The sequence below is a fragment of the Mucor mucedo genome (genome assembly GCF_025094135.1).
Source record: "Mucor mucedo strain NRRL 3635 chromosome Unknown EV154scaffold_21, whole genome shotgun sequence".
NCBI lineage: Eukaryota > Fungi > Mucoromycota > Mucoromycetes > Mucorales > Mucoraceae > Mucor > Mucor mucedo.
Window position 1 is genome coordinate 346,178 of NW_026252305.1, and position 21,323 is coordinate 367,500.

Here is a 21,323-nt window from a genome sequence, read left to right on the forward strand (position 1 = left end):
TTTATTATTATTAACCGTACGTTTAGCAAGTAAAATTCTACTCCAAAATCACATAAAGGACAGCTTATGTCCTGAACGCCAAACGAAAATAAAATATACTCAAATCATGCATGTCTGGCTAGTGTTTTCTGTGCTACAATATATTAAGCAACTGACCATTTATGCAGTAGTCATGGCAACTGTATATATCCAAATAACTCGTATCTCGGGAGAAAATCGATCCGTGCGCTCCGGAATAAATCGATTTTTTTTTTTTTTTTTTTTTTTTTTTTACTCGGACCGCTTTTATGTACAGAATTTAAGCTAGTATGGATGATATCTATATTTGTAAGAACTTGTAACATGGTTTTTCAAAAATTAGATAAAATATTACAGTAAGAAGTATACATTTAATTATTATGCTATGTGGTGATTTTATTTTTCAATTGAGTCTTTTACACTGACATAATTCTAGACTATCTTGCGATCTTTGTAGATAGTTTCCAAGTCAACTAATATTTTTGTACGCCATGACGTGATTGTCTTACGAGGTGTGCTTTGCCTCATTTACACAGTAAAGTGAATCTCATCCTCCACAAAAGTTATTTATCAATGATGCCATACAGTTCTGGCTAGTTCAAGCTTTATAGGTATCATGTAACACTGCTGCACACTTTCTTTGTTTGTCTTGACCCGAACCATCATGTGTGATTTCTATAGGGCACTAAATGATATCAAGGGTCCAAAAAGAAAAAGAAATTTATACATAGCCGTAGATCCGGAGTTTTCTTTGATAAATCTTTACTCCATCAGATAATAAAGTAGCATTTTTATTTTGTGTGTGTTTTCCTCGCACAGAAAAATTAACATTTGCATGTCATGCCATTTAGGTCGTACAATAAAATAAACACATGGTTCTCTTATTGCTTCACAAACATAGTTTTTCTTGATATCGGAATAAATTTCCCAATGAATTAATTTTTGCTGATTTAAACCAGGCATAATAAGGAATTCGCGTATAATCAACACAAAGGGTCTTGGTTCTGATAATTCTTAAAAAGTATCTGAAAGTCGTGTATAAAATTAAAAAAAAAAAAATCAAATGCAGCTGGCAATCAAGTGTAACCATTGTCAAATCGACTCAGCGCGCGGGCGGTGTTTCTCTCCCTATTGTTGATTGAAATAGCGAGGCCTTTTTGAACCTTTCACGAATAAGGCTATTATAGTACATTGTCACACTCATTTATTAACAATCGATTCATTGGCGATAGTATCCTTTTTTTATATATATATATATTATTACTGCTCTCCTTTCACAAGGGCATTAGAAGAATAGACAAAGGGACGAGATTAGGGAAGCGATTAAAAGACATTGAAGGGGGAGTTTTCACCCTTTTTTTATATATATGTTTATACAAAAGCATAAACTAAGATGAATGCCAAGAGGCAAACGGTTATCAAGCAATGACGAAACAATGAACTGGAAAAGGATAAACAATGATCACAAACCAAAGGTGCAACCAAGGTGCGATGATTTCAAACGTCACGAAAAGCCACGATTTAACTTTGATTGGGTAAAATTAAGGAAGAACAAAAAACCCAGTTTATAAATCCCTTTTTTTTTTTTTTTTTTTCTGCTGCTGCTCTTTTTATATTATTTATCTTCACTTCTTTAAGAAACAATGACAAATACACCAAGGACAGTTCGGTTGACAGTCATTGCTGCTGATGGTCTTGTCAAGAAGGACTTGTTCTTTAAAATGCCTGACCCTTTTGGTTGGTTTCATTTTTAGTTAGCCCATCTTTTTTTTAATATTATTAACTCATCTCTTCTTTTGCAGCTGTTGTCACAGTCGATGGTGAGCAAACACATACAACAACCGTCATGAAAAAGACCTTGAACCCTTATTGGAATGAGAGTTTTGACCTGTAATGTTATATTCCCACAGCCCAGACCTAATCAACTGACTTTTTTTTATAAATGTTTATTTTTAGACAAGTCGATAATTCCAGCGTCATTGCAGTACAAGTATTTGATCAGAAAAAGTTCAAAAAGAAGGATCAGGGTTTCTTGGGAGTTATTAATGTCCAAGTCTCCAATGTATTTGACCTTGCTGTGGGTGGGGATGGTAAGCTCTTATTATGCTATTTAGAAATAGTAGTCTAACCATGAACTTATTAAGAAATGCTTACACTGGACCTCAAAAAGTCCAATAACCACGATATCATTCAAGGAAAACTTATTTTAAATATTTCTACCAATGTCAATGCTCCTATCCGTAACGGTACCAATACCCTCGCATCCCGTTCCAGATCTACCATCACTCGTAATCCATCCAGTCAGTCTATTTCCGTCGTATCACCACCACCGCCTGCTCATCAACAGCAACAACAACAAGCTCCTCCCCCTCCTCATTCAGCACCCGTTACGAATGCATCCAACACAGCAGCAGATAACACAGAAGAGAACAGAAACAGTGACTTACCAGAAGGGTAAGCATATACTTTTATATATATATATATGAATTATGCACATAAATTAAACCGCTTCTAGTTGGGAACGTCGAGTGGATCACTTAGGTAGACCTTACTACGTTGACCATAATAACAGAACAACCACTTGGAAGAGACCTTCAGCTAGAAGTGCACAAGATAGACAAGATCAAACTGAATTGGAAAGACGTCGACATAATGCACGTGGATTACCAGAAGAACGTCCCAACACAAGCACTACTGGGAATAGCTCAACTTCTTTAGAAGCTCCCTCCATTGCTCCTCGTCCTTCTACCACACCTACTTCCACTACCAATGGTGTAGTGGGTGTTCAAAATAATATGACTACAGCTGGATCTGGACCACTTCCTCCTGGTTGGGAAATGCGTAGCAACCCTGAAGGTCGTCCTTATTTCGTCGATCATAATACGCGTACAACCACTTGGGTAGATCCTCGTCGTCAACAATATATCAATACCATTGGTCCTGGTTCTAACTTGCAAGTACAAGTCCAACCTGTATCTCAATTAGGGCCTTTACCTTCTGGTTGGGAAATGCGTTTGACTAGTACAGGTCGTGTGTATTTCGTCGATCATAATACCAAGACAACCACTTGGGATGATCCTAGATTACCTAGTAGTCTTGATCAAAACGTACCTCAATACAAGAGAGATTTCCGACGTAAATTAATTTATTTCCGTTCACAACCTGCATTACGTCCTGTGCCAGGTCAATGTCATATCAAGGTGCGTCGTTCGCATATCTTTGAAGATGCTTATGCTGAAGTCATGAGACAAGTACCCGCTGATCTTAAGAAACGATTGATGATCAAATTTGATGGTGAAGATGGTTTAGATTATGGTGGTTTATCAAGAGAATTCTTCTTTTTATTATCGCATGAGATGTTTAACCCTTTCTATTGCTTGTTTGAATACTCGGCCCATGATAATTATACATTACAGATCAACCCTCATTCCGCCATTAACCCTGAACATTTAAATTACTTTAAATTCATCGGTCGTGTTGTTGGTCTGGCTATCTTTCATCGTCGTTTCTTGGATGCCTTCTTTATCGTCTCTCTTTACAGAATGGTATTGAACAAAAAGGTCCTTGTGGCAAATATGGAAAGTGTCGATGCGGACTTCTATCGTAGTCTAAAGTGGATTCTCGACAATGATATCACAGATGTACTTGAATTAACTTTCTCGGTAGATGATGATCGTTTCGGTGAATTAGTCACCGTAGACTTGAAGGACGGTGGTAGAGATATCGAAGTAACTGAAGAGAACAAGGTAGAATATGTTGATTTGGTGACAGAATGGCGTATTTCGAAACGTGTGGAAGAACAATTTAAAGCATTTAAGGAAGGATTTAATCAGTTGATTCCTCAAGATTTAATCAATGTATTTGATGAAAGAGAGTTGGAACTTTTGATTGGTGGTATTGCAGAAATTGATGTGGATGATTGGAAGAAACATACGGATTATAGAGGTTACACTGAACAAGATGATGTGATTCAATGGTTTTGGAAGTGTATTCGTACATGGGATAGTGAAAAGAAATCAAGATTACTGCAATTCACAACTGGTACTTCTCGTATCCCAGTGAATGGTTTTAAGGATCTCCAAGGTAGTGATGGTCCCAGAAGATTTACGATTGAAAAGGCTGGTGAAGACACACAACTCCCCAAAGCTCACACCTGGTAAGACTCATTTTATTTTTATTTTTTTTATTTTTATTTTTTGCTTATAAATAGACTAACGTAAATTATAATTAGTTTCAATCGTATTGATATGCCTCCGTATAAAACTTATGAAGCCCTTGTCGCTAAATTAACAATGGCTGTTGAAGAAACTGTTGGTTTTGGTCAGGAATAATTTATATAGAAACACTCCTCCTTTTAAAAGAAAAAATCCCCCCTCTCTCATACATAACTCTCACACACACACACATTTGTCATCATTAAGCAACCCTCACACAAACACACACACATTCAAATCATATAAATATATCGCAACTTTTGATGCATCCCTCATCATTATATATATATATATATATATGTATGTATATACTTGGCTTATTAGAAAGAAACTTTTTAATATTTATAATTTTGTGTATTAAATAAGCCCCTTTCGAGAGAGAGAGAAAGGAAAAATATAATAATCTAAGCGGACAACATGATACCAACACCAAACTTGCTTTGACCCTTCATGTGATCCAAATCACCACTGATGAGGAAAGAGAAACCAGGAGCCATCTTTTCTTCTAAAACAGCAGAGACTCTACCTGTGGTATCGATTTGACCTCTGAAAGTAGCTTGTCTGAAATCGAATTTACCACCAACAGTGGCCACAGCCTCTCTACGACCATTTTGAACCATCAAATTCAATTCGACACCGAAATCAACCTTTTCGTTAATGCGTTGGTAATAACTAGCTTGTATCGCTCCAACGCCTTGGAATTGTGCCGTGGCAATATAATCACTGCCAGTATACTTACCAACAAGTGACATGGCGGTTTCTTCCATATCAGGAGTAGGACGTTGCAAAACAATTTCGGATCCAATCACCAAATTCTGAGAAACAGATTGAAGATAAGAAGCCATATAAAGACCTGTTAATTCCAATGGGTTAGGGTTCATGGTCTTGAAAGTCATTGAATAATCTGATCCATTTACTTCTTGCTCAACTTGGAGCATAGAGTGACCAGCCATGTTGGTGAGCTATGATTTGTGTTATTAAAAGCCGCTTTTCTTTTCGGTTTTCACTTTAGATTTTCCTTACCTGTGCAACCACCTTTGTGATGGAACGGGGAGACCAAGCATGTCTGAAGACACCGTTAAGGTTAGTGTCATTATCCATGGTACCCTGCAACATGGTCTATAATAAAAAACTGTCAATCCCGGTCCGGTTATATGCAACCTATTTTATCTCTCTCTCTCTCTCTCACTGTCAAAAAAAAAGCTTACTCTTTCAGTCATATAACCAGACATAAAGTTATACATAGGAGGCATAACTTGAGAGCCCAAAGAGAATTGATGTTGAACGTGGAAATTTCCAGAAAGTTCCTTGACAATATTGGCTTGAGCACCATCGAAAAGGTAGTTGCTAGTGAAGACCTCTGTTTATGAATAAAAATGTGTTAAGGTCTGTTTCTTCTGGACAGGCTCGCGTATTTTAAGTGTTCCCCGTTTAGTTTACCTTTGGTGACTTCTCCATGAAGTCTTTCAAACTTTCCAGGGCTGGGCAAGTTAAGACGTCCCTTTTGGTATGAGAACCAAGTAGGCCATTGGAGAGGGTTCCAAGGAGATCCCGAAGGCTTTTGATCCTTTAAACCAAAAGAGTTGGTAAGAGGAGAGAACATTCTAGGTGCAACGGGGGTAGTCTCTGCCATGCTGAATTATATAAAAAAATAATAGATGAGAAAAGAGGAAGAAAAAAAAGGAAATTTTATCTATGGGACCCCTCTTACCATCCAAGCGGCCCGCACCCACACACATAACAATCCACACCCCCGCCTGAGCTCAAATGCTAAGTCAAAAGAAAAAAAAAAAAAAAACTAAAACTGTGACTCTCTTTTCTTTTTTTTCTTTTTTTGACTCAAATGACATCATGTCACTGTGAGTCTATTGACCTGTCAAAAACATACTACTTGTACATGTAGCCAGGTACATGTTCTTCTCGTCATAGACAGTATCTGGTATTATCACTGCAGATACTGAATCGTGGTGGATAAGAATACAAAGACAGCGTGAATTAAAAAAAAAAAGTCAGCCTAACAACTCGCTAGGCTAAAAATTATGTGTCATCACCCAAACTTTATTAAAAATCACTCGTTGCCATAGCGACCATCCCACCACTAGGTTCATACATTGCTACTGATAGAATCCGCCTTCTTTTTTAGGCAATCAACAAGAATTTGGCATGGTATTGGGATACCCGAAAGATAGATAACATTATTCACAGTGTTTCCACATTTACTTTATCTGCTGTCGGGGTTATCATCTACATCTGTCTTTTTATGTGAAGAAAATGGGGGCGAGAATAATAGACTGTATATGCTATACTGGTATTCCAGTTAATGTAATGGCATTCCATGGGACTATGTTTTCGGTCAGTGAAAAATTCAGCTTAACTGGCTCTTCTCTTTTATCTGTTTAGATAGAAAAAAATGCCCTGTCGTGTGAAAACGAGCCCTTAATTAATCTGTATATCTTGCATCATTTTTGATTTTTTAGAAGGATCTGTATCTTTTCTACCGATTTCAGTCACTTGCGTGTTTTCAAATGATTAATATTAGTTTTATAATATAATTCTGCAAAGAAAGTTCAACGTTATTTAGGAAACAGAGGGGATGGGGGGCAAGATTATTCCCAAGATAATCATGCGTCAAGAAAAAAAAAATAGATGCACTTTTAGTCTCAACCACATTTATTATTTATTTTCAATCATTTATTTAATAACAATAATTTAAAGGGAGGGAGGGACACCACAGACTCTATTTCCTCCCCTTCTGTACGGATGCTCCGTTTGTACTCCTATTGAAGCAATAATAACTTTCTTTTAATACATTACATTGTTTGTTATTATAACGAATATTCTCTTCTTTTTCGGATGCAGACATATAAGATTATGATGACTATTCATGACAACATTTATACATGTATATGTAGTATACTATGTAGCAGATGTTGACACTTTATCAAATAGTCTTTGTGACCTTCAAACATCTAGCGACACAGAATTACTAGCAATAAGTGCCAGTGAGTTTACAGTCTTAGTCGACGCACAAGATAAACTTGTTAAGAACCTGTTCAGTATTAATAGGTTTTGAGTTGTCAGTCTGCAGGCTTAAACCTTGGTGCAATTAGTATCGGTCAGCTAGTTATTTACATGTAATCTACTCACGGAACAAAATGTATATATAACAGCATGCAGGAATAAAAATTCATGCGTGTTAACCCTGTTCGGCTCGGAAAGGGTGAGAGATAAAAAGGCAAAAAAGCGGCAGGGAGAGAGCCTTTTTTTGAAGACGCGCGACAGTTGGTGTTACATGAATGACGTGTTACACTGAATCTCGTTTTTTATATTATTAGCGATGTTTGACATGAATAGATATTATTAGGCCAACTTTTTTATCTCAGCCAAAAGGAAGTTTTAATGCTGTCGATCAGGTTGCTATGGCGATAAAAAAGAAAGTTTAAAATAAAAAAATAAAAAGATGCACCTGTTGGATGAGGATACTCCCCTTCCTTATTGTTCCTGAAATGAACGGAAAAGGGTTGGAAAAAAGAGAAAACCTTTTTTTTTAGAGCTGAAGTTGAATTTCTTTTTTCCAAAAAAAGACGTCAAACTTTTTTTTTTCTATCTTTACTTTTCTTTTCCTCTTCCTATTTTTTAATTTATAATGTCTGAAGTAGAGATGGGTAATGAAGAAACAGATTTAAGCTTAGCATCGTCAAAAAGTTCCGATGGGCGCATAGATGTGGATTTGGAAGATGGACCACTTTTTCGAGCGACAGTGAAAGAATATGAAGGCAGAACACTCGTCTTGAAAGGTTATCTCAAACGTATCTTAAAAGCAGCCAGTAGTAACCTGGAAGCCAAAACACAGGTTCTTGAACAAGACAAGCTCTTTATCGAAGCACTTAAAGAAGCACCCTTTGCAGAACCCTTGTTCAGCCATTACCTCGACTTTACCTGGGAAAAACTACATGAGCAACAAGAACGACTCTTATTTTGTATGCAGAGTTTATTGATTCACCCTTTACAGAAACTGTACGATATGGATATAAAGACTGTAGACACTAAACGACGAAGATTTGAAGATGTTAGTAAAGATTACTATGCCAACCTCGCCAAGTACCTTAGTATCAAGACACCCACCAACAACAAAAAACAACAAAGAACTGAACTTGAATTTATTGCCAAAAAGCGAGAGTTTGATCTGGTGCGATTTGATTATTACACTTTTTTAAGAGATCTGCACGGTGGTAAAAAAGAACAAGAGATTCTCTATCATCTACTCAACCTGTATGAAAAGCAATATTCTTTTTTTCATGATGTCCACAAAACCTTGGAACCCCATAAACAAGGCTTGGATGAATTAGCCTACATGATTGCTGAGGCTTCGCGGGAGCAAAAAATAGTGAACCAAGAAAGGAATGAAAAACGAAAGATTCTCATTCAAAAATATAATACGCCAGAGGATGAAGATAAACGTAAATCCTATTCTCCTTTATCTCCCACTGTTTCATTCTCTCCTCCGTCACAGGATTTCTTGATGTTGGACGAAAGTCTGTTGGATCCTCCTCCCCCACCTCCACCACCAACTGCTGCTCCTCCCATTGTTGGTTTGGGTATTCTCGAGAATAAGTTTAAAGGCATTCGTGATTTGGAACAACAGGATGAAAACTACAAAAACACAAGTGGTAGAAGAAAAGAGGGCTTCCTATTTGCTACTTCAAAACCAACAAAGAACCATCATAACCACAACACTCCTTCCTTTGACATGTCCTCCACCGTCAACTGGCACAAGTAAGTTTTTCTATTCCCACTGTTTCAATAATGTACTAACATTTACTTAGATATTGGTGTGTGCTAAGCGGGGGACAGTTGCATGAATACAGTAACTGGAAACGACACTTGGAAACACATATAGAGCCCATCAATTTAAGGTTTGCCACTGTACGAGAAGCGCGTAACGCAGACCGAAGATTCTGTTTCGAAATCATCACACCCAATTTCCGTCGCATGTATCAAGCGACTTCGAGTGCAGAGCTCTCGAGTTGGATAGCCACGATTAATAATGCGATTAGTAGTTTATTAAACGGGATGAGTAGTTCGGTCAATCTCAAGGAAAACGTTTCTCCTACACCTTCATCCAGTTTATCACCTAATAGCGCACATTGGAAACATGGGGCCCGATCATTAAGTGGAGCACTAAGTGGGTTAGCTGCTGCCAAGGACAAATATTTATCAAAGAAACGACATCATGGTGGTCGAAAGCATATCCAATATATTAGTTCACCGACTTCAGCCACACCACAAATACCCACTACTAATAATCCAAACTCGGACTTATTGATCCAGTTACGAAAAGATCTTTCCAATACCATTTGTGCCGACTGCTCAGCCAAAAATCCAGATTGGTGTTCCCTTAATCTTGGCATTCTCATCTGTATAGAGTGTTCGGGTATTCATCGAAGTTTAGGCACACATATCTCCAAAGTACGATCATTGACCTTGGACAGTGCTTCATTCACACCGGATATTGTTCAACTCTTACTTTCTATCGGTAACGCCAAATCCAACGAGGTGTGGGAATCCGATATTCAACCTCAGCATAAAAAACCTATACCCACTGATAGTCGTGATCAAAAGTTAAAATACATTCAATCCAAATACGTGGATAAACTCTTTGTTTCCAAGAATGAAACCTTAAATCCCATGGATATCCTGTATAATGCTATCGAAAGGGACGATATACCTCAAGCATTATATGCAATCGCCATTGGTGCTAATGTCAATCAACCTTTCACTGCAAATAAGCCCATCATACCCATCCTATCCACACAACAACAAAGACATTCGGTACTTCAATTACCGATGCTGGATATTGCCGGTAACGAATACCTTGACCGAACCATGGAGATCAATCTGGAGAATCCTATCCTTGTCACTGAAAAAGATTATATTGTACGTTACGCTTTACATTTTGCTTTGTTAAATCGTGATGAAGATGTTTTGGTCATGGAAACGGGAGATATACCTCAACGACCCACCAATCCAATTGCTGCCCAATCAGATAGTTTTAATGATGATAGTTGTAGTGCAACCAGTAGTAGTAGCTGTAGTGATACAAGTAGCAGTAGTTGTAGTGATCAAAATCAACAACAACAACAACCGGTAACACGTGTATTTCCCATGGCCGAATTCTTATTTCAAAATGGAGCCGATGTATATATTAAAGATGTGGCTACGGGCCGATTATTAGCACATTTAGTTGGGTTGGGACAATTAGTGGATAATGAAGCCATTCATTATTTAAATATGAAGAATAGTCTTCGAGGACAATCTCCTATTGTTCGAACCCATGTGATACCTCCCCCTTTTATAAACTAGTTAATAATACTCTTTATGTATAAAAACAAAACAAACAAAAAAAAAACCCTATTATGTTCTTTATTCCTCCTCCTCTTCATCTTCTTCATCTGTGATATCTACAATTAATGTGGCACTAGGCCATAATCCTTTCTGATCTTCAATTTTAGTATTTGGGTCTGGTGGATAAACAGTCTTGGGAAATGAGGAATGAATGGTAAACCCAAATCGATGTGTATAATTCTCTGGTGGTTCTTCCTCCTCCTGTACCACTCCATTCTCCTTTAAATACGGGTAGGCCTCAATAAACTCATACAAGCTCTCTAAACTATCCGAACCCTTAAATTTATGAATGACACGCTCCCCATTAGCCAACCGAAAACTAATTTTAGCCATCTTTCCTTCCTCTTCTTCGTGATGGTTTTTCAACTTTTGGCACAAGTAACGAATGTATTGCTGTTTCGCTTGTGCTTGTCGTTGACGTTCCAACTCTGCTAATCTCTCTCTTTCTCGCTCCCATTTCAATTTGCGTTCCTTTTCTCGATCCGCTAATAAACTTGCTTGATATGCATGATCCTGTTCCTCTCTTAATCTTCGCTCTGTTTCTCGTTGGTCGCGTTCTCTTCTTAACTGTGATAGATCCGTACGTGCCATGGCGGTTTCCAATCGACGTATAACGGCAGCAGGTGTGACAGGACCTTCCAGACGATCCAGCACGGCCATCTTTTGTGTGGTTGTACCTGAGGATGTGTGTAGAGCAATGATGGCCAAAAAAGGGTAGGTGGTGGCTTGTAATGTGTTACTAACCTGAAATGCTTCGGTGTAGCGTACATTACCACCCCAGAGAAGAATATGATGTTGACGCAAAAAATCAATGAGTTGTGGGTTCGTCAAGGTGGTACGACAAAAGGCATCATGATCATCATGTTCTTCACTGGATAAGAATACTAAGAGAAAGACCAAATCACGTTTAGCCACATTTAAAGCTTGTGTATATCCTCCCTCAAAAAAATCCGGGTGAGTGGTGCCATAGGTGGATTCAAAGTCTCGTAAAAAACGGTCTGCTTCGGATCGTGCATCACGACGTGGAGCTGTAATTGAAGGTCTGTATAATAAACGAGCTATATATCACATAATCTTTGTTTATCAGTTTATACATTATATATCACTCTTTTTTTTCATTTTGCTTTTTACCCGTGAGTTGGAATAGACGCCAAGAGAATTTCCAGGCAAGGTTAAAAGGCCACATAAAGAATGAACTGATGCGATGATGATTGGTAGGTCGGTTCGGTGTGTGGCCTAATAATGCGGAACTGGAGGAAGGTGAATCCGCATCCTCTTCTTCGTATATCGTGGTAGCATGTCGATCTGTTGGTGTATATCTGTTCTGCACTGCTGCCTGTATACGTACATAAATATTAGGTTTTTTTTTTTAGTAAAGGTCGTTGCTAAGTGCGTTTTACCTCTAAATTCCAATTATTCTGAGCAAGAATGCGAATGGATTCGTCCATGTCCTCTGAATGCGTCACTGACTAAATGGGAGTTTAGCTTATTATTTCTTCCAGAAAAAAAAAGTGTTTATCTACCTGGTATTGGTCCAGTATCCTCTTTTGATGCCCGTCCATGGTATCTAGTGAGTCCATTTTGTATGCAAAAAAAAAAAAAAAAAGTGACAATAACAAACTATCAGGCGTTGTTGTTGTGTGTGTGTGTGTGTGTGTTTATATGAGAAAAATGTAGATCGGGCTTTCAATAGAAGTCCCGCGGTTTGAACCTGATTTTTTGTTTTTAAAGTGCCTTTGAAAATAGTGGAAATCTGTTTTTCTGGTTATCTTCCGAGCGTTTCGTATCTCACAGGAGTTAAATCGTTACTTACGCAAGTTTATCAAATAGGTAAAGCAACACATACATATGAATGAGGGGGAAGGATGGATGGATGGATGGATGAAGAAGTGAAACTAAATATATATATATCTTATAGTCATGAAGTATCTCGCTGCTTATCTTCTTCTTAACGCCGGTGGAAAGGCCAGCCCTGCCGCTGCTGATATCAAGACTCTCTTGAGCTCTGTTGGTATTGAGTCTGAGGAGGAACGTGTTTCCTCTTTGATCACTGCTCTTGCCTCCAAGAACATTGAAGAGGTAATTTGTCCATGTTTGGTTATGTGCACATGTTCATAAACTGACTTTTTTTTTTAATCTTATTATAGCTCATTGCTGAGGGTCAAGAAAAGATGTCTTCTGTCCCCACTGGTGGTGCTGCTGCTGCCTCTGGTGCCGCTGCCGCTTCCTCCGATGCTCCTGCTGCCGAGGAGAAGGAAGAGGAAAAGGAAGAGTCTGATGACGATATGGGTTTCGGTCTTTTCGATTAAATTCCATCCACTCACTCTCTCCCCTTATACATCTAGTTTTGTTATTATAATAAAATTAAGCATGACCAACCCACCCCATCCTATGTCCTTTTTTTTTTATATTCTTTTTTTTATTGTTGTGAATATTTAATATGAGCTTTTTTTTTTGGGTTATCTAAATGTTATTTGTTGGCCATTTTTCTCTTTGCATACGAAACTGAGGTAAGGATTGTTGATTACCATTTGGTTGTTGCTGTTGTCCTGATGGCTGACGCACAGCTTGTTGTTGAGCATGCTGTTGTTGAGCATGCTGTTGTTGGGCATGCTGTTGCTGGGCATGCTGAGCTGCCTGTTGTTGAGCATGCTGAGCTGCCTGTTGTTGAGCATGCTGAGCTGCCTGCTGTTGAGCATGTTGAGCATGTTGGGCATGCTGAGCATGCTGAGCGGCTTGCTGAGCTGCTGCTGCCTGCTGTTGAGCATGTTGCTGCTGTTGGGCGTGTTGCTGTTGAGCAGACACTTGTTGAATGGAAGCATGATGCTGCTGATGAAGTTGTTGATGACCGGCACTTTGAGGAATCAAATTTTGAATAGGTACACGACCAGCTGCAGTAGCTGCTGCTGCTACTGCTGCCGCTGAAGGTGGAGGAGGAACAACAATGGGACGTTGGCGAGGCATACCTTGTAACGTATGCATGACATGTTGATTGGCTTCCAAAATGGCACCATGAGGTTGCAAATTATGACCATGGACTTGATGGTAACGTAACCCATTGGAAGTTCGATATGCTTTTTTACATCCGGGGATGGGACAGGTGTAAGGTTTGACATTGGCTTGTTCGCCCGATTCATGCCCATTTAAACCTCCATGACCCGAAGACCCCTTGGCTTCTCGAAGATGATACTGCAATCCATTAATGTTCTTGTAACGTTTAGGACAGGTAGGCATAGCACAACGGTAAGGTTTAAAGATATCCTCAATGTTGGGATGCACATTCTTCATATGATAGAATAAGCCGTTGGAGGCAGAGAAACTGGCGAAACAGTTCATCACGCCACATCCATAAGGTCCCACTTCGCCATTACCTCCAAATATCTCTTGCTGTTGTACCTGTTTAGCATGCTGTTGCTGCTGCTGTTGCTGTTGTTGCTGCTGTTGTTGTTGCTGTTGCTGTTGTTGATGTTGTTGATGTTGTTGCTGGGAATGATGTTGTTGTGCTTGTTGCTGTTGAGCATGCTGTTGTTGTACTTGTTGCTGTTGAGCATGTTGCTGCTGCTGTTGGGCGTGTTGTTGGTGCTGTTGAGCATGTTGGGCTTGCTGAGCATGATGCGCTTGTTGTTGAGCATGTTGCTGTTGAGCGTGCTGTTGCTGTTGTTGTTGTTGTTGGGCATGCTGTTGCTGAGCATGTTGTTGTTGGGCATGTTGTTGTTGTTGTTGCTGCTGTTGAGCATGATGCTGAGCTTGATGCTGTTGAACTTGATGATGTTGAGGGTAAGGAGACATCAAACGACGCTCTTCTCTAGCAGGCACATTGTGATACTGTATCAAGACGGAAGGGTCTGGCTGTGTAGAAGAGGATGCCAATGTAGTAGAGGATCTACTGTAGACAGTTGTTAGGATAATAGTAATAAGAATAAAAAAAAAAAAAAAAAAAAAAAAAGACTTACCGAGCTAATTTCTCGTCGTCAGGTGTCCATCTTTGTCTGGTGGTCAGTTGAGGTGAGGAAACGTTTAAGGGAGGTAAAGTGGGTAAATCTGTACTAGGACTATGGTGTGATGAATAGTTGGGTTGAGTGAGACCAGCCACGATATCCTGCTAAATAAATAGGCGCGTTGAGAGTGTGAGTAAACAAAAAAAAAATAAAAAACAAAAAAATACCCATGTCATAAAAAAAAAGAAGAGGAAGAAAAAACTTACCGAGTTAAAAGCATTAGAAGAGTATGCTTGTGTAGGAGAGGTGATGGGAGATCGATAAGAAGGATTAGGAGCGAAATTGCCCGCTTTTAATATCTCATTGTTGTTGTTGATGGGCGACTGACGAATGGGATAGCTATACTGTTGTTTTAAAGATGAAGGTTCTTTCAGTTTGGTAGCTAATTGAGGAGACGTTGTACTTGTGATTTTATCAAGGATGGGAGTTGATTTAGGTGTGGTATTGTTATTGGGTGTGGAAGTGGATGATGGCGTATTGGTGACAGCAGTAGCAGCACCACTAGAAGTAGCCGTAGGAGTCGCCGTTGTAGTAGCGGCAGCAGCAGCGGCAGCAGCTGTGGCGACAGCAGCAGGGGAGTTTGCTGTGTTCACCTGCTGAGCAATATAAGCATTAAAGTTGGGTAAGTTGGTAGTGTTTGAAGAGGCTGTGCTTGCGCTGGTGGAAGGGGGACGACCCTCAGAAGGGGAATAAGTTTGTTGTTGTGGGGGAGAATAGTTTGTATCCCCTTGTTGAGTATAACCGTAATTTTGTTGTTTTTGTTGTTGAGATTGAGATTGTTGGCCATAGCCATACACTGGTTGATACTATAGAATCTTGTACATTAGATCTTTTTTTTAAACATCTAAAAGAAAAACAATAACGCAACAATAGAAAAAGCAAAAAAAAAAATATCTTTTAAAAAAAAAAAAAAAAAAAAAAAAAAAAAAGCCCAAATAATAATAATAAAAAAAAAAAAAAAATTTACCATTGCTATTATTATATTTTCCCAACACAAAGGCAAAACTTTTTTCTTTTTTTTTTTTTTTTTTTTTTCTGTGTACTATTTTTTTATAAAAGGCAATTCATCAGCGAATCAGAATTGAGTACCACAACTTTTTTTTTTTCACACTTTATTGTGTCATATCTATCTTTATTTTTTTTTTAAACCAATCAAAAAGCTTACCTCCAGACAGCAGCTTACCTTTTTTGGAAATTCAGATTTTATAGCAGCTCCCCACCCTCAAAATAAACTTTAGAGAGAATCAAAGTTCAAGGTTATGGCATAAGCGATTTGCTCCATTCAGAAGCGGAGATAAATGGATTCAACTGTAACAAGCAGTCATTATTTGTTTGGAAGTTTAGTTAGGTTACACTTTGTCTTAGTAATTTAAAGTGTCAATATAATCTGCCAGAATCATAGCTCAAATTTAGTGATGACTAAAGTGTATCTCGTTTAAGAAAAATTATACGTATTGCTCAAAAGCTAAAACATGATCTCTTATGACATTTCGACTATATACAAAAGTGTTATAACTTATGATACAAATTATCTACCAAAGACACTTCAACGATAAATCTGCTGCGGATGTTGAGAAACATTCCATCAAATGTTTTAAATATAAAACAAGAAAACGTCTGGGGTATCCCTCTCAACGTTAAGCAGTACATAAATCATTTATTGTATCCTGCTGCCAAGACTCGCACCAAAACCTCTGGCAGTGCTAATAATATTACTCTGTGTGTTAATCTTCGTTTATGATATCTATGTTATTTAATTCATCATTTTTTTAAGCTAAGGGTGATTATTATCACGTAGGAATCTCAGATAAACGGCTCTTATTTACTATGTAATTGATGCTCTCCCTCAGCCTTTAGGCCCAGAGCGACATCTTCTTGAATTAGCTCCAGGAAAGTGGCAATGAGAAGCAGAAGGTAAGCCAATAGTAAATGGAACTCTTTAGCTGTTACAAACTTATAGTTTTTTATCAGACACACCACCCAACTGCGGTAGCTACTACAGAGGTTGGGTTTAAGCAAAAGTAGATTAAGTTCTTGGCTGACGCGAATACAACCGTGTCTTCCATCGATACAGGTAAAATGAAACAATGATTTGTTTGAAAGACTATTATTGACCTTAGTTATAGCCCAGAAAAAAATAGTGTCACACGTTTTTGTGTTAAACTGAGTCGTTACACCTTCATGCTGACAGGGAAGCTTGCTGCCAGATGAAGAAACAGCAGAGGCCTCATGGACCAAGCGGTTCGACCATAAATACGTTCATCCAAGGCAAAATCCTCATATTCAAGAATTTGACTCTGCAGTAAGTACTGTATTTGTGATATTCAGATTTTTGAGTTGTACTTCAATCGGTTAGTATGTTAATTATTATTCTTAGTCTGCCTTTGACCAATTTAAACAATTGGTTGAGGGCAAGTCACTGGAGGAAGGCCACGAATTATTAAATTTAGTTTCAACACTCATGGACAGCACTACAAGAAATATTAATGGGCCTCAAAAGTAACTGTTCCATGAAGGTGCTCACCAGTAAGGTGCCAGGGAACATGACTGAAAGCAAAGACATTATAGCATTAAGAAATCCTAGCCGGTCTTAGGCATCAAGAGTAAAGTAAACATGTCTTTTGAATTGTCAAATGCGGTTTTTCCATAGTCTTCGTGACCAAAAGCACCCGCAGTTTTAAGAATGGGCACTTCCAGATCAAAACAGACACCCAAACGAATAAAATCATTAGCTTTGTAGATTTTGCGCTTATCGGGCTTCTGGCCCATTTTTTTTTTTAGCTGGTTGGTCATTGCCTCAAGCTCATCTTCCTCTGGCACGAAATATGGCGAGTACTGACTATCATTCATCATTGAAAGGACAGCTTCGACGTATGAAAAAATCATGTTGGTATTGTAAATGGCTTCCGATCGTGTGATGGTTAGTCTTTTTGTGTAAACCTTTGCCGTTAACTACAACCACAGATTAGTTTATTATTGACGTGGCTCTGACGATATTGTACATACATGACTTTACAAGCATTGAAAGGACAGCATGAAGGGAACAAGGAGTAGTACACCAATTAGCCTTTTTCGACTTTTTGATTTTATATTTAAGCTTAAATAAAAATGTTTGATAACCATAAACATACTTCCTACATACAAAGTTATACAATGATACTGATACTAAGTTTACATTACTTTCTAACTACTCATGCTATTTATGTTGATTTACCAAGAGCTGAGGATGAGATAATTGTTTATTTCTGTAAATGCCGTCTTCGGGGTTTAATTGTTCAAAGAACTGGAGATCTTGGCAGACATCATAATTGACCGCTGACTCGTTAGTAAGCATAACATCGAGCAAATGGTTCTCAATATGTTTTATCATGGACATTGATAGGTATTGGGTGTTAAGAGCCCATTTATCAGTTATGTCCGATAATAGGCTCTTGTAAGCTTCTGGTTATGATTGTGATTGATGCATAATTTGCAAATTTACTGACGAAGAGTGTCTGCAGCTTGTTTTATCAGAGCCTTAACTGTCATCTATACCCCCAAAAAAAAGTATATAAATCATTGTTCATGCTTACAATACTCTAGTCTTCTCATATTTTCCTTATTAGATTTCTTGTGACACCGGTAATGCCTTGACTTGAGATGAACATTTTACTCAAAAGTCTCCATTCGCACTGCTGTACAAAGTAAATTTTTATTATTTGTCTTTTCATTTGTCCGAATAATAAAGTGTTCTTTAATAAGCGCGGCCACATTTTTATTATTATTATTATTTTTTGGCTTGTGATGTGGCTGTGATTGTTTTTATACCAACTACCTTTTCTGGCAAGCCTTTTTTTTTTCTTGTGCCAAGGTATTTCTAAAAATAATCGAGGGGATTATATAAAAAGATTTTTTGGATTCTATTCATTTTTTTTTTTTTCTTTTCTCAATTAAAAAATAATTAAACTAAAAAATAATGTATAATAGCAACTCTCACCCAGATCCTTTTGCAGGCCAATATCCTCCTCCACCTCCACTACAAAGCCCAGTGACGGAAGAGCCTGTTTTTACAGCACCTGTGTATTCTTCCCCCGCATACCACACTCCACCCGCACACACTCCACCTGTACATCAATCTTATGCTCCAGCTCAGCAACAACCCACATACACAGCACCTTACACAGCACCTCAACAAACATACACACCTCCAGCACAGGAAGCATATGTGCCTCCACCTACTAGTTACTACCAAGCACAAAACTATTACCACCACAATGTCGATGAGGAACGTCATGTGGGTCTAAATGAGTTTCACAATGAACAAAGTTCGTTAGACGATTATTTACGCCAAGAAAGAGAGGAGTATATGAAGCACGAACCAAAAAAGGAAGAGACCAAGACTATCCCGTTTTATAAGGAAGAGGTCATGGGTAATGAAGAACCAGAAAAGACACCCATGGTGCAACAACCACCGGCCATGAGTCGAAAGGAACGTAAGCGACTAGAGAAACAAAAGTTAGAATATCAACCCTATGTGGTGAAACCCACTTTAGCACCCGAGAATGAAGCAGACAGCTATAAATTAAGACCTTATACAGAAGAAAAGAAGAGCCCGTGTTGTTGTTGTTATAATCCTGCTATTACGTGTTGTTCATTCTTTTGTTTATTGATCAGTGTAGCTTTTCTAGCAGCAGGTGTAGCCATGATGATTGCCTCTAAAGTGGTCACTGATAAATGTAACAATCAATGTGCTGATATCATAGATCAAGCTCAAAATGCATGTGGCACCATTTGTAGCAAAGTGTTACACGACGGTATGCTTTACGGTGGCATTGTCGTCGCCGCTTTAGCTGCTATTGCCATTATCTGGAAACTTATCATGTGGACTTGTGCTGGCTATTCCAAAAGATAATCACCTTTCCCTTATAAAATAAAATAAAAAAAAGCTATACTTATTCATGTATCATTACCCCGTATTGTCACGGACGGGAATTTAATTAGCCGAGGCGCATTGTACTAAGACTCTCTTTTTTTTTTTTTTTTTTTTTTCACTCTTTCTTTTCTTATTTTCGAATCTCACTCTTTTTTTTTTTTGTGTGTGTGTGTGTATTGTCATTACAAGAATGCCAGAGGAGGCGAATAAACGACAACGTGTTAGTAAAGCATGGTAAGTATTTCATGGCGTATACTTTCTCCAAGAATGTCAATTAAAATAAATTTGTATATGAAAGCGAACAATGCCGACGAAAGAAAGTCAAGTGCGATGGAGTGCAAGCGGTTTGTAGTAACTGTGCTACTTTAGGTTTAGCCTGTACATATAAGGAATCCACGAAAAAGGTAAGCCTATTTTGTGAAAAATTAAAAAAAAAAAAGTGACATGTGTCCGTGATTTTGACGTATTGTGTGTGTATATGAAAAGAGAGGACCACCCAAGGGATACATTGAGGCAATTGAAGGTAGATTACATCGATTAGAAGCATTATTGGGCAGCATTATTCAAGAGGATGATCCACGATCCCAGGCAATTTTGGCTGAATTGAATTCACCCTTGGAAACGGCGTACGGTGAATTGGTCAGACCACGCCCAGCACGCTCACACTTTGACGAGAGTAAGAACCCGGAAGCGATTATTCACGACACACCCATCTTGATTGATTCACCGACACACAAGCGAAATGGGGAAACAACCACTGGAGAGAATCCTAATGATAATTTGGGTAATTTATCGATCGATGAAAGTGGACAGTTACGTTACTATGGTAAATCATCTGGTTTTTACATGCTACGTAGTAGTAAGAACTTTCAAAATGGAGCATTTCATTTCAACTCAAGAGGATATCATCGTAGCAAAAAACAGGACGGACAAAATATTCTGCCAAATCCATTAGCCGTGGATCCTTACGAATTACCACCGCCTGATTTGGCTAAAAATCTGATGGATCTCTATTTCACTCATTTCTATCCATTTTTACCCTTGCTTCACAAGAAATCATTCCTCGCTTCACTCAATACAGATCATCAACCTCCTCCCTTGTTATTAAACGCAATCTACGCAGTAGCTTCCCGTATCTCACCCGATGTCCGCGTCAGATCAGATCCTACTTTACGTGATACCGCTGGTGATATCTTTTTCGAAAGAGCTCGCATCTTGCTTGACCTTGAATGGGACGATTTTAGAGTATCCACCGTCCAATCACTTTTGCTCCTAAGTAGTCATCAAAACGGAGCTCTCAAGAATATTCGTGGTTGGTTGTACAGTGGTCTAGCCTTCCGCATGTGTCAAAACTTGGGTCTGAACAGAAACTGTGATTCGTGGAATTTATCGGATGAAGAAAAAGAGGAACGCAAGCGCGTGTTTTATTGTTGTTTTGTGGTCGATCGTTTAACCTGTGCAATGCATGGCAGAGCACCCATGATTGATGAACGGGATCTAGATACACCTTACCCTTCAGAAGTGGATGAAGATGATAAACACAATAAGCCTACCATCATGGAAGATTTCCATCAATTGATCAAACTCTGTGAGATATTGGGTGATATTCTATGTCAATTATACATGGTACAAGGTCGTAAACAAGTCAGTATGATGGCATCTCCAGATACTGTCATTTCTAAACTAGATCGTGCCTTGAATAAATGGATGGCCAAATTACCTCCTTGGTCTCAATACCGTGTTCCTAATACTCGTATGGCTGAAAAGGCACCCGCT

General features: G+C 38.5%; 9 protein-coding genes across 9 annotated transcripts in view; 5 read left to right on the plus strand and 4 right to left on the minus strand.

Annotated features, from left to right (window-relative positions):
* Positions 1-1,601: 1,601 nt before the first annotated feature.
* Positions 1,602-4,587, plus strand: EV154DRAFT_500467 (E3 ubiquitin-protein ligase RSP5). The gene is made up of 6 exons (XM_051600590.1): positions 1,602-1,755; positions 1,821-1,908; positions 1,975-2,108; positions 2,163-2,472; positions 2,534-4,174; positions 4,250-4,587. The coding sequence occupies exons 1-6, from the start codon at positions 1,662-1,664 to the stop codon at positions 4,347-4,349; spliced, it is 2,367 nt and encodes a 788-aa protein (XP_051460348.1). The 5' UTR covers positions 1,602-1,661; the 3' UTR covers positions 4,350-4,587.
* Positions 4,491-5,986, minus strand: EV154DRAFT_500468 (eukaryotic porin/Tom40). Its single transcript, XM_051600591.1, has 4 exons — positions 5,673-5,986; positions 5,441-5,592; positions 5,256-5,351; positions 4,491-5,194 (listed from the first exon to the last, which is right to left on the minus strand). Exons 1-4 carry the CDS (start codon positions 5,863-5,865, stop codon positions 4,637-4,639), a joined length of 999 nt encoding a protein of 332 aa, XP_051460349.1. The 5' UTR covers positions 5,866-5,986; the 3' UTR covers positions 4,491-4,636.
* A 1,758-nt stretch (positions 5,987-7,744) lies between these two features.
* On the plus strand, positions 7,745-10,714 carry EV154DRAFT_500470 (uncharacterized protein). Its single transcript, XM_051600592.1, has 2 exons — positions 7,745-9,008; positions 9,059-10,714. Exons 1-2 carry the CDS (start codon positions 7,879-7,881, stop codon positions 10,593-10,595), a joined length of 2,667 nt encoding a protein of 888 aa, XP_051460350.1. The 5' UTR covers positions 7,745-7,878; the 3' UTR covers positions 10,596-10,714.
* EV154DRAFT_500474 (thioredoxin-like protein) lies at positions 10,560-12,330 on the minus strand. Its single transcript, XM_051600593.1, has 4 exons — positions 12,266-12,330; positions 12,038-12,208; positions 11,769-11,973; positions 10,560-11,695 (listed from the first exon to the last, which is right to left on the minus strand). The coding sequence occupies exons 2-4, from the start codon at positions 12,083-12,085 to the stop codon at positions 10,656-10,658; spliced, it is 1,293 nt and encodes a 430-aa protein (XP_051460351.1). The 5' UTR covers positions 12,086-12,208; positions 12,266-12,330; the 3' UTR covers positions 10,560-10,655.
* Positions 12,331-12,557: 227 nt separating this feature from the next.
* Positions 12,558-12,946, plus strand: EV154DRAFT_560952 (60s acidic ribosomal protein-domain-containing protein; the record flags this gene model as incomplete). Its single annotated transcript, XM_051605641.1, has 2 exons — positions 12,558-12,716; positions 12,785-12,946. The coding sequence occupies 2 exons, from the start codon at positions 12,558-12,560 to the stop codon at positions 12,944-12,946; spliced, it is 321 nt and encodes a 106-aa protein (XP_051460352.1).
* An 868-nt stretch (positions 12,947-13,814) lies between these two features.
* EV154DRAFT_392570 (uncharacterized protein) lies at positions 13,815-13,988 on the minus strand (the record flags this gene model as incomplete). The annotated part of the gene is made up of 1 exon (XM_051595134.1): positions 13,815-13,988. A coding segment is annotated over one exon (174 nt), but the record flags the coding sequence as incomplete, so codon positions are not given.
* Positions 13,989-17,127: 3,139 nt separating this feature from the next.
* Positions 17,128-18,344, minus strand: EV154DRAFT_600538 (uncharacterized protein). The gene is made up of 2 exons (XM_051607171.1): positions 17,850-18,344; positions 17,128-17,587 (listed from the first exon to the last, which is right to left on the minus strand). The coding sequence occupies exons 1-2, from the start codon at positions 18,009-18,011 to the stop codon at positions 17,216-17,218; spliced, it is 534 nt and encodes a 177-aa protein (XP_051460354.1). The 5' UTR covers positions 18,012-18,344; the 3' UTR covers positions 17,128-17,215.
* Positions 18,345-18,569: 225 nt separating this feature from the next.
* EV154DRAFT_500479 (uncharacterized protein) lies at positions 18,570-19,611 on the plus strand. Its single transcript, XM_051600594.1, has one exon. The coding sequence runs from the start codon at positions 18,591-18,593 to the stop codon at positions 19,524-19,526; it is 936 nt and encodes a 311-aa protein (XP_051460355.1). The 5' UTR covers positions 18,570-18,590; the 3' UTR covers positions 19,527-19,611.
* Positions 19,612-19,679: 68 nt separating this feature from the next.
* EV154DRAFT_126415 (fungal-specific transcription factor domain-containing protein) overlaps positions 19,680-21,323 on the plus strand; it is a 2,924-nt gene continuing 1,280 nt past the window's right edge. The window contains exons 1-3 of the mRNA XM_051593985.1: positions 19,680-19,781; positions 19,846-19,951; positions 20,034-21,323. The exon at positions 20,034-21,323 is cut by the window's right edge and continues 640 nt beyond it. Of these exons, the coding sequence (XP_051460356.1) occupies positions 19,738-19,781; positions 19,846-19,951; positions 20,034-21,323 (1,440 nt within the window). The 5' untranslated portion in view covers positions 19,680-19,737. The remainder of the gene's footprint in view (positions 19,782-19,845; positions 19,952-20,033) is intronic.

Excerpts from the sequence above, each read along its gene's own strand:
- EV154DRAFT_500474 (XM_051600593.1), bottom strand. The coding sequence starts at position 12,085 with ATGGACGAATCCATTCGCATTCTTGCTCAGAATAATTGGAATTTAGAG. Across the intron at positions 11,974-12,037 it reads AGAATAATTGGAATTTAGAG|GCAGCAGTGCAGAACAGATA; the intron begins GTAAAACGCACT and ends GTACGTATACAG. Across the intron at positions 11,696-11,768 it reads GCGTCTATTCCAACTCACGG|CTCGTTTATTATACAGACCT; the intron begins GTAAAAAGCAAA and ends TGTGATATATAG.
- EV154DRAFT_500479 (XM_051600594.1), top strand. The coding sequence starts at position 18,591 with ATGTATAATAGCAACTCTCACCCAGATCCTTTTGCAGGCCAATATCCT.
- EV154DRAFT_500467 (XM_051600590.1), top strand. The coding sequence starts at position 1,662 with ATGACAAATACACCAAGGACAGTTCGGTTGACAGTCATTGCTGCTGAT. Across the intron at positions 1,756-1,820 it reads TAAAATGCCTGACCCTTTTG|CTGTTGTCACAGTCGATGGT; the intron begins GTTGGTTTCATT and ends CTTCTTTTGCAG. Across the intron at positions 2,473-2,533 it reads AACAGTGACTTACCAGAAGG|TTGGGAACGTCGAGTGGATC; the intron begins GTAAGCATATAC and ends AACCGCTTCTAG.
- EV154DRAFT_500470 (XM_051600592.1), top strand. The coding sequence starts at position 7,879 with ATGTCTGAAGTAGAGATGGGTAATGAAGAAACAGATTTAAGCTTAGCA. Across the intron at positions 9,009-9,058 it reads TCCACCGTCAACTGGCACAA|ATATTGGTGTGTGCTAAGCG; the intron begins GTAAGTTTTTCT and ends ACATTTACTTAG.
- EV154DRAFT_600538 (XM_051607171.1), bottom strand. The coding sequence starts at position 18,011 with ATGTCCATGATAAAACATATTGAGAACCATTTGCTCGATGTTATGCTT. Across the intron at positions 17,588-17,849 it reads TATCTCATCCTCAGCTCTTG|TTAACGGCAAAGGTTTACAC; the intron begins GTAAATCAACAT and ends CTGTGGTTGTAG.
- EV154DRAFT_500468 (XM_051600591.1), bottom strand. The coding sequence starts at position 5,865 with ATGGCAGAGACTACCCCCGTTGCACCTAGAATGTTCTCTCCTCTTACC. Across the intron at positions 5,352-5,440 it reads CTGGTTATATGACTGAAAGA|ACCATGTTGCAGGGTACCAT; the intron begins GTAAGCTTTTTT and ends TTTTTATTATAG. Across the intron at positions 5,195-5,255 it reads TCACAAAGGTGGTTGCACAG|CTCACCAACATGGCTGGTCA; the intron begins GTAAGGAAAATC and ends CACAAATCATAG.